Raw genomic sequence first — 14,166 nt, forward strand, 5'->3', positions numbered from 1 at the left:
GAAGGGATGCAATCAATACTGGGAGGGGGCAGGGAGGAAGCCTCCGGTGGATCAACTGCTTAATCAAGGTGGTTATACTGGTTTGTTCACTCTGTGAAAACTTATTAAGCTGTATTTTCACAATTGTTTAGTGTACTTTTCAGTGAGTGTTATACTTAATAAAATTATCCTTAATAGCATTTCCAATTCATCATACAACATGTTGTCAGGATCAAATAACCCTAAGCTTCTGCTTTTTAGTACACAAAGATCCTTTTGTAGTATTAGAGATAAATTTAAGAGCAGTTATTGGCATTACCACAGTTCTAACTTTGAAAATTTGTAACAAAAGTTTCATTTTTTCAGCTTTCAAAGTGCCTGCAAATTATTCTAAAAAGACAGCACTCAACTTGCACTTCAGATACTACAAGGATAAAGTCATACACATTTAAGAGATTCCTTAATTGCAACTTCCATGAAACAACAAAAGGAAAATTAAAAATAAATTTTTATATGCTACTTTTCTTCAAGATTCGTTCTACTGTGAAACATTTTTCTACATCTCCAAGGTGTAGTAAAGCTATGATTATGAATGGATTACAAAGTCTTTTGATATATCTAAAGCAGTAAATATGATTCAATATAGATGTGTCTTTTAAACAAGAAATTATACAGTAATTAAGGACACTTTTGTTATAAAATGCCGTAGACCAGGCTACTGGGCAGGTAGGTGCTGACTGTAGTAGGGCTTCCCTTCATGTTCCCGCTAGTGTTTCGTAACTAAATTTGCCTTAAGCGTTATAATCAGTTCTTCCTCAAAACAGTGAGCCTCTTCTCCCCTTCATTCCCAAACGAATTCGAGACCAGCACTTTTGTTTTACAGTTTAAAAGATGAGCATAAATATGTCTCAAATTGTGATTTCTTACCTGGCATCCCTTTTGGTAGAGCATAAAACAAGTTTGGGCTTATGATTTCTAATACATTTGCTTGTATGGTTTTATTCACTGGCAATTCTATCGTCTTCCATTGCTCAGCTGAAGAGGTAGCTGGAAACATACAAAACACAGGTCTCACACGGAATAAAAAAAAATTTACTGTTGTTTTCCTCAGTAACATATTTAATTCAATCATTTGTTCATCAATTGATTATCAACATTTCCAAATCCCCAAAATAAAAATCTGTATTTTTTCACAAAACAATCTACTCTATTTGAGGGATTTTGTGGGCAGTACAAAAAAGTCCAGTCTACAATGAAATCCTTGAACTATTACCCTCCTGTAGTATATTTCTGTATGTTTCCATCTCTGTCAAATATTTAATATAATTCTTAAAATTTACTCATGCTTCTAAGTGAGATATCTCTGTATATGTTTATCTGATAAATACATTGAAATGTTTTTTCAATAATTTAATAATAATACAATTAATATTAGCCTACTAATCTATGTCCGTAAAGCATATCTCTACAGGAAAATTGTCATTTATGATGGAAAAATTTTCATAGTCTCTGAGAGCAAAGAATAACACATTTAAACAAATAAATGGTTTTAAAATGTTACCTTGAAGTCCCTGTACATGAACTTGAAGCTCATGTTTATTAACAAGTCTGTCATTTGGTAAATCTTTAGGTGGTGAAGCAGATTTTAAAACCAGATGTTCATCAATCAGAACATCACTAATTATTTTGGGATAACGAGTGGAGAGATCGGTGAGTTCAACTCCTATCCCATTTTCAGTGACGTCAACCACCCTGGCTTGCAATTTTATCCCAGCAACACACATATGGAATCTTGTTGTGGCTTCTTCAGACCAATGTTTGTTGCTAGACTGTATATCTGGAAAATAAGGACAGCAGTAAAAAGAATCCTATGAACAAGTTTCATTTTTGCTTTAGTAGTACCCAGGACCAGGTCTTTGCCAAGTTTACTTTCAGGTCAGCAATCCTGAGTATCTTCAATATTCAATTATACACCTACATCCTGCATGCCTGACTTAGAGATAATGCATTTGCTAATACACTCTAGGGTTTCAGGAGGCTCAGGATCTTTCCTTACATTCTCTGCTAACATATCTTTACCGGGCATTTTCCAATAGAAAAAGGAGTACTGTTTTAGAATTCACCATCATGTTCTGTTATGTATAAAATCATGAGTTAACCATTATGCTGGTAGAAGATGTCAGCTGATATACTGCCATCTTTGTGGATAGTTTTCTAATAACTTCAAAATGTTTTTCACTATATAAGCAAAAATTATTTTTCTTGGATAATTTTGGCTTACACCCGTTTTCTTAGCAGCGATTTTCAAACTTCAACATGTATCTCAATCACCTAGAGGCCTTGTTAAAACACAGACTGTGGGGCCCTACCCAGAGTTTCTAATTTTGGTAGGTCTGGGTCTGGGGTGGGGGCTGAGAATCTGCAGTTATTAACAAGTTCCCATATTGATGTTGCTGGTTTGGGGGCCATAATTTAAGCAGCACTGGAATAAAATATGGTAATTAAGACCAATAATCTGGGCCGGGCACAGTGGCTCATGCCTGTAATCCCAGCACTTTGGGAGGTGGAGGAAGGCGGATCACCTGAGGTCAGGATTTCAAGACCAGCCTGACCAACATGGAGAAATCCCATCTCTACTAAAAATACAAAAAATTAGTCGGGCGTGGTGGCACATGCCTGTAATCCCAGCTACTTAGGAGGCTGATGAGGTAGGAGAATTGCTTGAACCTGGGAGGCAGAGGTTGCAGTGAGCCGAGATTGCGCCATTGCACTCCAGCCTGGGCAACAAGAGTGAAATCCTATCTCAAAAAAAAAAAAAAAAAAAAAAAAAAAAAAATTAAAAAAGAACAATAATCTGAAACATATTATAAAATAAATAGAAACAGATTAGCAGAAGAAATAAATCCATCTATGCTGCCTGACTTTACCACTGTTCACATTTTGGAATCTAACCATCCATAATTTTTACGTGCAGATGTCCAAAATACACACATGCACATATACACACATTCTTATATTCTATTATAAAGTTTTTATAATAACCGCTACTATAGGTATAATGCCAAAAACTGTTAAGTGCTTTATATTTTTCTCTTAACAACTCTTTGAGGAAGGTAGGAATAATTTCCAGATGAGGAAACAGAAGCACAGGAAGTTTAAATAATTTGCCTAAACGTCTCATAGACAGCAAGCAGCAGTTGGCTCTGACGTCTACTGTCTTCATCACAACACTCTTTTATAACCTGTTTTCTTCACTTAAATCACGAACAATTCTTCGTATCAATAACACATATTTAACATCATCTTAATGACTGTGCAATAGACAGCTAAACATGCAGAACTCTGAGTGCCAGACCCTGTCCTAAACCTTCATTTAATCCTCCCAACAACCCTACGAAATAAGTACTATCATTGTCCATTTTATGGATCATTTACCCAATCCGCTATTATTGACTATGTTATTTTGCCATTATTAACAGCGGTGTAATAATTATTTTTGTAACCTATTCTGTGCAATTCCTGGATTTCTCTGGGATAAATTACTAAGAGCAAAATTACTAAGTCAGAAGGTATGAACACTGGAGGTTGTTAAGGAATCCTGCCAATGCCTTCCAGAAGATCGTGCAGTTTTTACTCCCATGGTCAGTAAAGCAGGCGCTTCCCTACTCTGACAACACTGGACGTTTTGGTCAATATTGTAAATACATTTCTAAGTTTTATAATATGAAGCAGGATCTTCTAACTCACACAAAATGTTAACATTGTAGATATTAACACTTAGATTATATACCCCAAGTATTAGCAAGTTGAGAAAGTTTCTTATTGTATACCATACCTGCTAACTGGCACCGTATTCCCTGAAAGGGAAGGTTTAAAAATGTTGATGGTATCATTCGGAGTTCATCTGCAGTAACTTCTTCGATGTTTCCATAATCCACAAAATGTACTTTAACATGTCCATTTGGTAAGATTTCCTTGATTAAAGCACGATACCAATTACCATCACCTAGGTTTAACACACAGTTTGTGACATGGAACATTTCCTTTCTATCAACACTTGAACTACTTATCTTGAAAAAAGCCACCCTTTGTCTGAAAGTAGGTAATAAATTTGCTTACTTTCCCAAATCATGCCTTTCATTTTTCAAAATTCGAAAATCTCTAGAATGAATTCTCAAAATCTATTTTTAGACTATCTCCAAAATGTATAGTGCCATACTTTTACATTTGATATGAATTAAAGATTTCATTCATAACCTATCCAATAAACAGAGTGTGAAGGTGAAGATAAGACTTGAATATACCTGTCAGTTTTGGAGATGTATAATACTCAGCACTAATGGCTCAGATGATTTTACTTGTTATGTGGTAAAATAATGTAAGTAGTAAATAGTAAAAAAATTATTGTAATGAAGATGTCTCAAATACTGTTTCAAAATACTGTAAATACTTATAGTAACCAGAAGAAACAATGAACCTGCTGTGAACAGCTCTTCCATGAGCTAACTTATTTTAATATTACCAGAAATTCTGGAAAGAAAAGCATTAAAACAATGTTTAATAAAGTTTAGGCAAGAAAGCATCACTTGGAGGTTCCTTGTTACAAAGAGAAGGAAAAACACATGACATCGTAAGCATTCATTTAGTCTTGGCCATGAAAAATGTTTGCTTAAGCATTAAGAAAATGTGTACTAAAAATAAGGGTTGAATGTTAAGAAATATAAGGTTCTAAAAGTCAAGATTACATCAATTGCAACTTACCTGCAAAAAAAGCACAACAAGGTTGTCCTATCTCTGCCTTGAAACCAATAGGTAACTTCTGCTGGCAATGTTCTGCTAATGACTTGTTCAAATCATTGAGTTTCTTTAAAGCTGAAAATAAAATACACATAGGATTAAAAAATTAAGAACATATTAAAAAATAAACAACATAGATTTTCCTTTAAAGTCAGAAAATGTGATTTTTATGATCAAGACAGGTGCCTCCCTAAACTACTATTAAGTCTACCCAATGCTTTTCCTTATTAAAAAACTACTGGGCAAATAAGTTGTTATTTAGTTAATACTTTCAATAAACCCAACACCAACGATTTACTGGGCAAAAAGAAACAATTAGAGCATGATTATCAGTACACTAAAGCATGAACTTTGCAGGGAGATAAGAAAACAGCATACAAGCCCATACAGAAGCTACATAAAAGCTGTCCTGAAAGTGACTATAATCACTAAATGGATGGCACAGGTAACGTATAAGAAGTCAGAGCTCATGAGCTCTGCGTGCTGGAGGTTTCATAAAGAAATTCAAAGTACGTCACATTTGAAGGAGAGGGTATTTCCAGAAGGAAGACATGGCTCTCAGACAAAGGACAGGATTATGAAATTAGGCAACCAAAAGTGGGCAGCAGGCTAGAGAAGCACAGAAGTGGAGAAGTGGCCACTGGAGAGAGACATTGGAGCTGTCTCTGCAAAATGCAGACCATGGAGAGCTTCTGAATGCAGAAGGGATCTCAACTACTTAGTAGGAGTAAAAGAAAAGCAAATGCCTTTTAAGAATGTGACAAAGGCTCATTTACTAAAATGGAAAATAAGTTCTTATGTTTCAGAAGTTTCGCCTTTCAGATTAGCCTAAATAAAGTTTAAGGACACACCATAGATAATGATACACTCTGTTGCTGGGGGATTGTTTGGCTGGCCTCTGAAGAACACTAGCTCTCAAAAGCACAAACACACATATTCCTTTGACCTAATACTCTCATTACAATTTTAGCAACTTGTCCCAGGGATCTACTCCTAAAGTAAAAATCATAGTACAAGGATTTGTTTTAGTAATAAAAGCTTGGAAACCACTAATCCTGTATTTATCCACACTTAGGTTAAATCTCACAACTATGGGGTCAGATAGGACCTTAGTTATCTAGTTTAATGTACTTATTTAACAAAGAAAAACCAAGATTTGGAAAAGTTAAGATCAATGATGCTCACCAGAATGGCTCAAACAAAAAAGAAAACACACAATGTTTGTGAGGATGTGGAGCAACCAGATGTTAACTTAGGTTAATTAAATTAGGATAAACCCACACAGTGGAATACCATGTAGCCGCAAAAAAGAATAGACACTAAACAGCAATGGGGTATCACAGAGTGGCTCCTGAACAGAAAAAGGACACTAGTGGAAAATCTAGCAAAAACCAAATAAAGTTTGGGGTTCGGTTCATAGTAATATACCACTGTTGGTCTCTTTGTTGGAACAAATGTGCCACGATCACATGCTAACTACAGGAGAAGCTGGGTGAGGCATATATAGGAACTCTGTGTGCCATCTTTGTGACTCTCTGTATACCTAAAATTATTCCGAAATAAAAACTGTTATTTAAAAAGAGGCTGGAGAAAACAGTATGTGAACTGATAGCCAAAATGTAGTGGAAGAAAAAATGCAAAAATTACTTACCATTTTATACTATTTATAGATATAGAAAAGGATTATATATACTCATACAAGCATATGTATAGAGTATCTCTGAAAAAATATTTGGAAAATTGAGAAGAGGAACCAGGAAATTTACTTTCCACTATATACACTTTTGTAACTTTTGAAACATGTTTTCATGTTTCCTTCTTCATCTTTAGAAGTTTTATGTTTGTATAATCACCTTTAAAAATAAAAAGCAACTTCAAAATTGTAAATTTTATCCTATATGGAATGGTGGCCTACCAACCAGATGATTCTGAATGAAGAATTGACAAATCTCACAACTATGGGGTCAGACAGGGCCTTAGTTATCTTGTTTAATGTCCTTATTTGACAAAGAAAAACCAATATTTGGAAAAGTTAAGATCAATGATGCTCATCAGAATGGCTCAAATGAAAAAGAAAACACACAACGTTTGTGAGGATGTGGAGCAACTAGATGTTTCTTAATCACTTCAGAAACTGGCCTTTGTAGATGGGGAAGCTGCAAATTTACACACCCTTTATGACCTAATAATTTCATTCCTAGGTATGGACTCCATGAAAATGCCTGCACATGTGCACCAGATATGCTGTAATGTTCACAGCAACACTAATTTACAGCCCAAGCAAAACAGGCCAAGTGTCCAATGGTAGAGAAACTGCAATACAATTCATAGAACACTATGCAGCAAGGAAAAACCAGATACAGATACATGTAACATACAATGGAACACTATGCAGCAAAGAAAAACAAGGTACAGATACACGTAACAATCTCACAGTGGAGCGGGCAGCAGCAAGGCTCAGAAGCTCGCATAGTGTGTAATTCCATTTCTAGAAAGTTCAAAACCAGGAAGAACTTATCTATGCTATTAGAAAGCAGGATGTTTACTTTTGAAAGAGAGAGGTGGCGGCTTGGGTGCAGTGGCTCATGCCTATAATCCCAGCACTTTTGGGAGGCTGAGGCAGGTGGATTCACAAGGTCAGAAGATCGAGACCATCTTGGCTAACACGGTGAAACCCCATCTTTATTAAAAATACAAAAAAAAAAATTAGCTGGGCGTGGTGGCACGCACCTATAGTCCCAGCTACTCTGGAGGCTGAGGCAGGAGAGCTGCTTGAACCTGGGAAGTGGAGGTTGCAGTGAGCCTAGATTGTGCCACTGCACTCAGGCCTGGGCAACAGAGCAAGACTATCTCCATTAAAAAAAAAAAAAAAAAAAAAAAAAAAAAAGAAGAGGTAATGATGGGAGGGGATAGGAAGGAAACTTCTGAGATACTGGTAATGTTTTATTGCTTGACTTAGAGGCTGGTTATACAAGTGTGTGGAGTTTGTGATAATTCATTATGTTGTACTCCTATATACACATGTATCTATATGTTACACTAATACTTCAACACAAGTTAAATTTGTTTTTTGTTTGTTTGTTTGTTTTCCAGAGACACGGTCTAGCTCTGCTGCCCAGGCTGGAGTGCACGGGTATGATCAAGCCTCACTGCACCCTTGAGTTCTTGGCCTCGTCATCCTCTTGCCTCAGCCTCCCAAAGTGTTGGGATTATAGGAGTGAGCCACTATACCAGGCCGAATTAATTTCTGTAAATGAATTTAGGAGATACTCTATGAAATGTAAACTGGTTTAAATATAAGGAGGCATTGTTGAAAATAGAAATAATGGCTTAAAAGAGAATAAAAGCTAACTAAGTATAACCAAATCTTTCTTGGAAATACAAATACCCACTTGGCTCTTCTTGGAAAGAGGTATTTTATCACTTAGTAACAAACTCATGTGAAGTTATTATCTATGCCAATGTATTTGTAAAAAGAAACAAATGACAAGAATCAACTTACCATCCTCTTTAAGCACATGGCAATAAAATTCTCCAGGACTATATATCACACAGACCACAACATCTACTGTTTGGTCAACAGCAAGTTCAACCCATGTCCACTCCAATGGATTTACTTTTCCTTCCACACCCAAGGGAACTGTGAAAATAATTAAACATTAAATGGACATAGTGGAGGAGGGATGTAGCGAGGAATCTGCTTTTAAAGAACTGAATTTCCACTGACTTTTTAAGTGCCTTTATAGGAATATTAACCTTAAAGTCAGTCTTACAATAAATTATTATCTAAGTAAATTTCAAATGTACATTTCTGATCATCAGCTGCTGGCAACCTATAAAACTCCCCACAAAATCTTATTTTTCAAACATTCTTACAAGTATTTAGATGAATGCTTGATTTAAAAAGATGAAAGGCATTCAACACAAATTATTTTTATAAGTACAAGAAACTATTTATTTATAGAACCATCTGAACTCCAGAACAGGCATTATCCAGTAAACATTTGACTTACCACTGGTTTCTTTCACGTCACTGGGTTTATCTGTCACCATACTCTGTTCTCCCACGGCAAAGCCTGCATCTACGAGAACTCTGCTAACACTGACATCAGGCGTCTCGGATTTATCAATAAGCTCCACCAGGGAACTGTTTTCCAACTTGTCCACCACTTTCACTGTGATTATTCTGTTCTGTACAAGTTTTTTCATGAGACAAATAGCTTCTGGAGTCCAAATTCCTAATGATGGCTTTACTCCTAACAAAGAATTTTGAATGAATGTTACAATTATTCTTAAAGCATTTAGAAATTTAGCTCCTAATTTCCCCAAGTTAAACTTTAGAAACCTATGGCAAACACTGGAATGGAAACGTGTCACTTAAGAAGAACATAAAAATGAACGCATACTTAACAAAGAAAAAGCCTGCTGGTGTGCAGTGGCTCATTCCAGCACTCTGGGAGGCCAAGGCAGATTTGAGACCAGCCTAGGCAACATGGCCAGACTCACATCTCTACCAAGAAAAAAAGAAAAAGCTTGTAAAAAGCTTCTATAATATGTAAAACAAAAACCACGTAATTCCACTGATACACAATGTCCAGAAACACAAATCTACAGAGCCAGAAAGTAGATTAGTCATTACCTGGGCAGCAAGGACTAACCATAAATAGGCACGAGAGACCATACCGGGGTGATGGAAATGTTCTAAATCAGATTACGGTGATGTTTGTACAACGCAGTAAGTTTACTGAGAATTACTGAATTGTATAGTTAACACCTAAAGTGAACATTATGGTAGGTAGGAAAATTATAGCCCAATAAAATTAAGAAAGCCATAAACAAAAGTATAAAACAATCTCTGAAGAAGTACTGGTCCCTTATATTAACATATGAAACATTGCTGGCACTTACAACTCAACACTGAAAGGGCACTTACAAATCAGCAATCCAACAGTTATGCTTCAGTCAGTTTATGAAATGCAAGGGCCAAGTAACTTACAAAAAAATGTTTAGCCTCACTGGTAATGAGGCAAATTGAAATGATTTCACCTTTAGCTCATCAAAATTGGCCGGGATGAAATAATATAGAAGCATCCCTTTGATGCACCAGTGTGTACAAGAATGGACTCTCTCATACTTTTTCGTTGGGCATGTAAACTAGGTCAACCCTTTCTGGAAGAAAATGTACAATATGTATCACAAACATGAAAAGAAGGAGACTTACTGACCCGTTCCACCTGTGGGAATGTAGCCTAAGGAAGTATTTTGGGATGTAACTACATTTTTCAACAGGGCCTAAGGAAAAGATCTTGGATATGCTGCAAATGTAATACCCTTCTGAGATAGGATATTCTTTCTAAATTATGGTATGTTTGAATGAAGCCAACTAACTGACATGGAAAGAAATCTCTGATTTCTTTGGGATAAATGACATATATAGTAACTTTTAAGCATCTGATCATGATGTTGTTTTGAGAAGCAGCTTTTCCCTATTTCATGTATCTTTTCATGTTTCTTCATTTTTAGATTTTTTAAAGAATATGGAGGCTATAAAAATTTCATACCTGCTAGTACACACTTTATAGCTTGCATTGGCAATTCCAACAACTTTGGGATTATGGGACAAAGTCTCATCAAACTAAGGATTTCAAAGTTTCCATAATCTACATATCCAACCAGTACAGATTCTTCAGAAGCGTAAGCCAAAACAGAGGCACGGTACCACTGATCATCCTCTGAAAAAGGGAGAGACTCAATCTCAAATGATTTTTCCACTGTAGTTGTAAACAAAAACCTTTCCTCCTTAACTTAGAGATGGTCATTTATAGATTTTTCTTTAATAGATATCAAGGTTATAGAACAATATGTTTGCTAATTTTGCTTATCAGAAGCCTTCAACTCCTAAAATGTAATATGAATAGCTTACTATAGTAATTACATCTTACACAGTAATCATTAGTTTACATGCCTTGTCTCTCCAGTAGAGTTAGCTCATTAGGATAGAGAACATATCCTGATCATGTGAATCACAAGGTCTCAATCAATACATGAAGCATTCAATAGCAAGACTAGTTTTAAAACACCTGGCAAGCATGAGTCAACCAGACTCCACTAACCAAGTGATGAATTTACTGAAGGATTACTGCGTCTCCCCTTCCATGAGGCCACTGGGCCTCTCTTGGGCAGAGAGTAACAGAACCTGGTTATCGCAAGGCAGAACTTGTACCGTCCAAAAGCTGCACTGTGACAGCTCCACACTTCCAGGCCCTCTTGCTATTTCAATAAAACCGGTGAAGATATGAACCCGTGGAGGTTCCACATCCACCTATTAGCTTAAACCGCATTATCTTTACCAGTCCCCCAAACCAAAAGGTTGACAAAATAACCAAAAATACCTCCTTTTTATCTCCACCTCCTTGACACACACAGGTGCTCTGCCCTTACCCAGGTCAGACCACACTCCTTTCAACCAATTTAATTTGATCTATTTAAAAACATGATTGGTTCACTCTAATATTCAAGCTTTAAATCCAGCCATCAGTGCAAACCAAAGACTCTGTTTCAATGGTTTTTACTCAATTGTAAGTAAAAAATAAATAAAAATAAATTTTAAAAATCAGTAATACTCTGTCCTTACCTGAGAACCGAGCACAACATATATCACCAATGGCTGGATAAAAATCAGAGCGTGGAGGCAACTGACCACAGTACTTGCTAAGGGATGCCTGAAGTTCAGCAAGCTTTCCTGCAGATAAAGATCACATCTTAAAGAAATACATATCTATACATTATTTCTACATATCAAGTCTCAAAGTATTTTAGCTTCACAGAGCAAATCAAGAAAGCTGACTTACGGCCACTCTGCAGTTGTTGACAAAAGAAGTCTTCTGGTGTTTGAATGTGGGCAACCACACCACAAAATTCATCACCTACATTCAAAGTTAACACTTTCGGGATTAGGTCACTTTTGTCTACGACAATGTTGTTTTCAGTTGTCATTTTTCCAACATCTTCAGGATCACCTTATCAGAAGAAAACAGAAAAATAAGCCATTCTGTTTTCATCCAAAGTAAAAAAAATTATGCATGCTTTAATCATTTTAAAAAGAATATGACTATGACTGCAAGGTTCCTGGAAGATGGCAGTCTGAGAGGTCATGGTGTTTCTTCTTCCCAATAATAAATGTTTATAATAAGGGCAGTTTTCGATGTCACCAAAAGCTAGAATGGTCCAAGAAAGAAAATCAGCGACTTATAAAAGACAAGTTCAGATCTAATTAAAACACTCTATAATACACTCTTTATAGTCCCTAAAAGAGTTCAAGAAAATGTAATTTGGAATACATATCATCTCATTATACTCAAGTAGAAACACATCAGATTAGATTAGGACCTACTCACTGTAAAGTGAAAATGATAAACCCCATAGGGAACAATTTATTAGGATAAAATAATTAGAAATTTAAAATGCATTCAACAGTTCAAAAAAGATACAAGCAACATTAGTCACAAGTCAAGAGAAAAATAATTAGGGCTAACCTAAGAGTTTAAGAAGGAAAGGCTTCAAAAGCACAATGGAAAATAACTCAGAAGACAAAACTCACAGAAATGAAAAAAGTACATGGTTTATAAAATTCCAACTATTCATATATTTTTAGCATTGAGACTTAGAGACATTATGGCAACTTAACAGAATCCTGGAAGACAAAAACTACTACTGCTTTAAGGAACTAAAGGATAAGATATCATTCACATAAAACTAAGGCTGACTTCATTGTTTTAAACACAGAAATATGAGAAAATAATTATCTAGTTTACAGACCATTAAAGGAAATGGTTCTCACCGTGAACCTATAGGTTGACTCTGAAGACCAAGGGGAGGCTGGGATAGACCACAGAAAGTGGAGGGAATTTGCTATCTAGGAATGACCTCTCAGAATGTATTACAATGGATTGTTGATGTTAGAAATCCCATTGAAATGGATAATTGGCTCAGAACAGTAGCCAAAGTAAATTTAATGATCTCAAGTGTAAAAGTTAAGAGATAGGCTCAAATTAAAAGCCATTTCTTAAAATGTTTCCAAAAGAAATCACAACATAAGGAAGAAGGCAAGAGAAAAACTTAATAGCATGCAAAATGAACCACTGTCCTGTTGTTTCACAGCACAGGATGCATAATGGTGGAAAGAGCACTAAACTGGAGTAAGGGGGCTGAGATTCTGGTTCTCTGTCTCCAGGCTTAAGGTAACCCACTGGACCAGTCAGCTTCTGTTTCTTCACGTGTACATAGGTGGAGTGGGAGATCTGGGTAGTTCCATTCAGCTGCATGGGTCCATCATAAGATCCTCCATGAGTTATTGTTTAAGAGGTCTTGCTATGTTGCCCAGGCTGGAGTGTGGTGGCTATTAACAGGTACAATCATGGCATACTGGGGCCTCAAACTCCTGGTCTCCAAGCCCTCCTCCCACCTCAGCCTCCTGAGTAGCTGGGACTAGAGAAGCGAGCCACTGTGCCAGCTTTTAAAAATTATATCTGGCCAGGCGTGGCTCATGCTTGTAATCCCAGCACTTTGGGAGGCCGAGGCAGGCAGCTCACGAGGTCAGGAGATGGAGACCATCCTTGCCAACATGGTGAAACACCGTCTCTACTAAAAAGGCAAAAAAATCAGCTGGGCATGGTGGCGCGCACCTCCCACCTACTAGTCCCAGCTACTTGGGAGGCTGAAGCAGGAGAATCACTTGAACCCAGGAGGCGGAGGTTGCAGGGAGCTGAGATCGCAGCACTGCACTCTAGCCTGGTGACAGAGCGAGACTCCGCCTCAAAAAAAAAAAAATGTATCTTAAACATCTAATGTATGTCAGACGCCATACTAAGCAATGGGGAGAAGTAGTTAAGTAAAAGGCCACAGTCTTTGCATCTAGATATTCTAAATCTTGTAGAAGACAGAAGATGTTCAATCAGGAGCTACAGTGTCATAAATATCACAAGAGGGTGCACAATCATAATGCCAGGCTGAGTGCAGCTGGGCTTAGGAACACAGGAGGAGGAGAGGGGACAAAAGCATGGTGATGTCACTAGCTCGGTATGCTGACATTAGAGACCAAGTTGTAAAGGCTTAAAGCCAGGCTAGGTCAAGAAGGGGCAGGACAGGAGGACTGATTTAATTGTGTGACAGAGGCACAGCTAAATTTTGAAGAAGGCAGTTTAAAGGGAACTCTTAATATCCCATATCTCATCTTTTCTGACTTCCAAATCTGATTCTCCCATACCCACCAACATTACTTGAATCCAACAAGCTGAATCCAGAGGTGTCTCAAGCCTCCATTCTCTATGTTGGCTTCAGAATCATGTCCAAACCCCTTAACACAGCTCCTGTGACCTTTAATGATCTGCT

At 36.9% G+C, this 14,166-nt stretch overlaps 1 protein-coding gene across 2 annotated transcripts in view; it reads right to left on the reverse strand.

Annotated features, from left to right (window-relative positions):
• The window catches only part of TDRD1 (tudor domain containing 1), a 43,785-nt gene that overhangs the window by 9,239 nt on the left and 20,380 nt on the right, over positions 1–14,166 (reverse strand). The window contains exons 11-19 of one of the 2 annotated variants that reach the window (XM_030806814.1): positions 11,628–11,795; positions 11,411–11,518; positions 10,338–10,508; positions 8,790–9,032; positions 8,279–8,416; positions 4,741–4,851; positions 3,815–3,985; positions 1,541–1,816; positions 907–1,026 (exon numbers count right to left, since the gene is read on the reverse strand). In XM_030806814.1, coding sequence (XP_030662674.1) covers positions 907–1,026; positions 1,541–1,816; positions 3,815–3,985; positions 4,741–4,851; positions 8,279–8,416; positions 8,790–9,032; positions 10,338–10,508; positions 11,411–11,518; positions 11,628–11,795 — 1,506 coding nt within the window. The remainder of the gene's footprint in view (positions 1–906; positions 1,027–1,540; positions 1,817–3,814; positions 3,986–4,740; positions 4,852–8,278; positions 8,417–8,789; positions 9,033–10,337; positions 10,509–11,410; positions 11,519–11,627; positions 11,796–14,166) is intronic. The other variant, XM_030806816.1, reaches the window with a different exon arrangement.

This window comes from Nomascus leucogenys, chromosome 3, assembly GCF_006542625.1.
Source record: "Nomascus leucogenys isolate Asia chromosome 3, Asia_NLE_v1, whole genome shotgun sequence".
NCBI classification, from domain to species: domain Eukaryota; kingdom Metazoa; phylum Chordata; class Mammalia; order Primates; family Hylobatidae; genus Nomascus; species Nomascus leucogenys.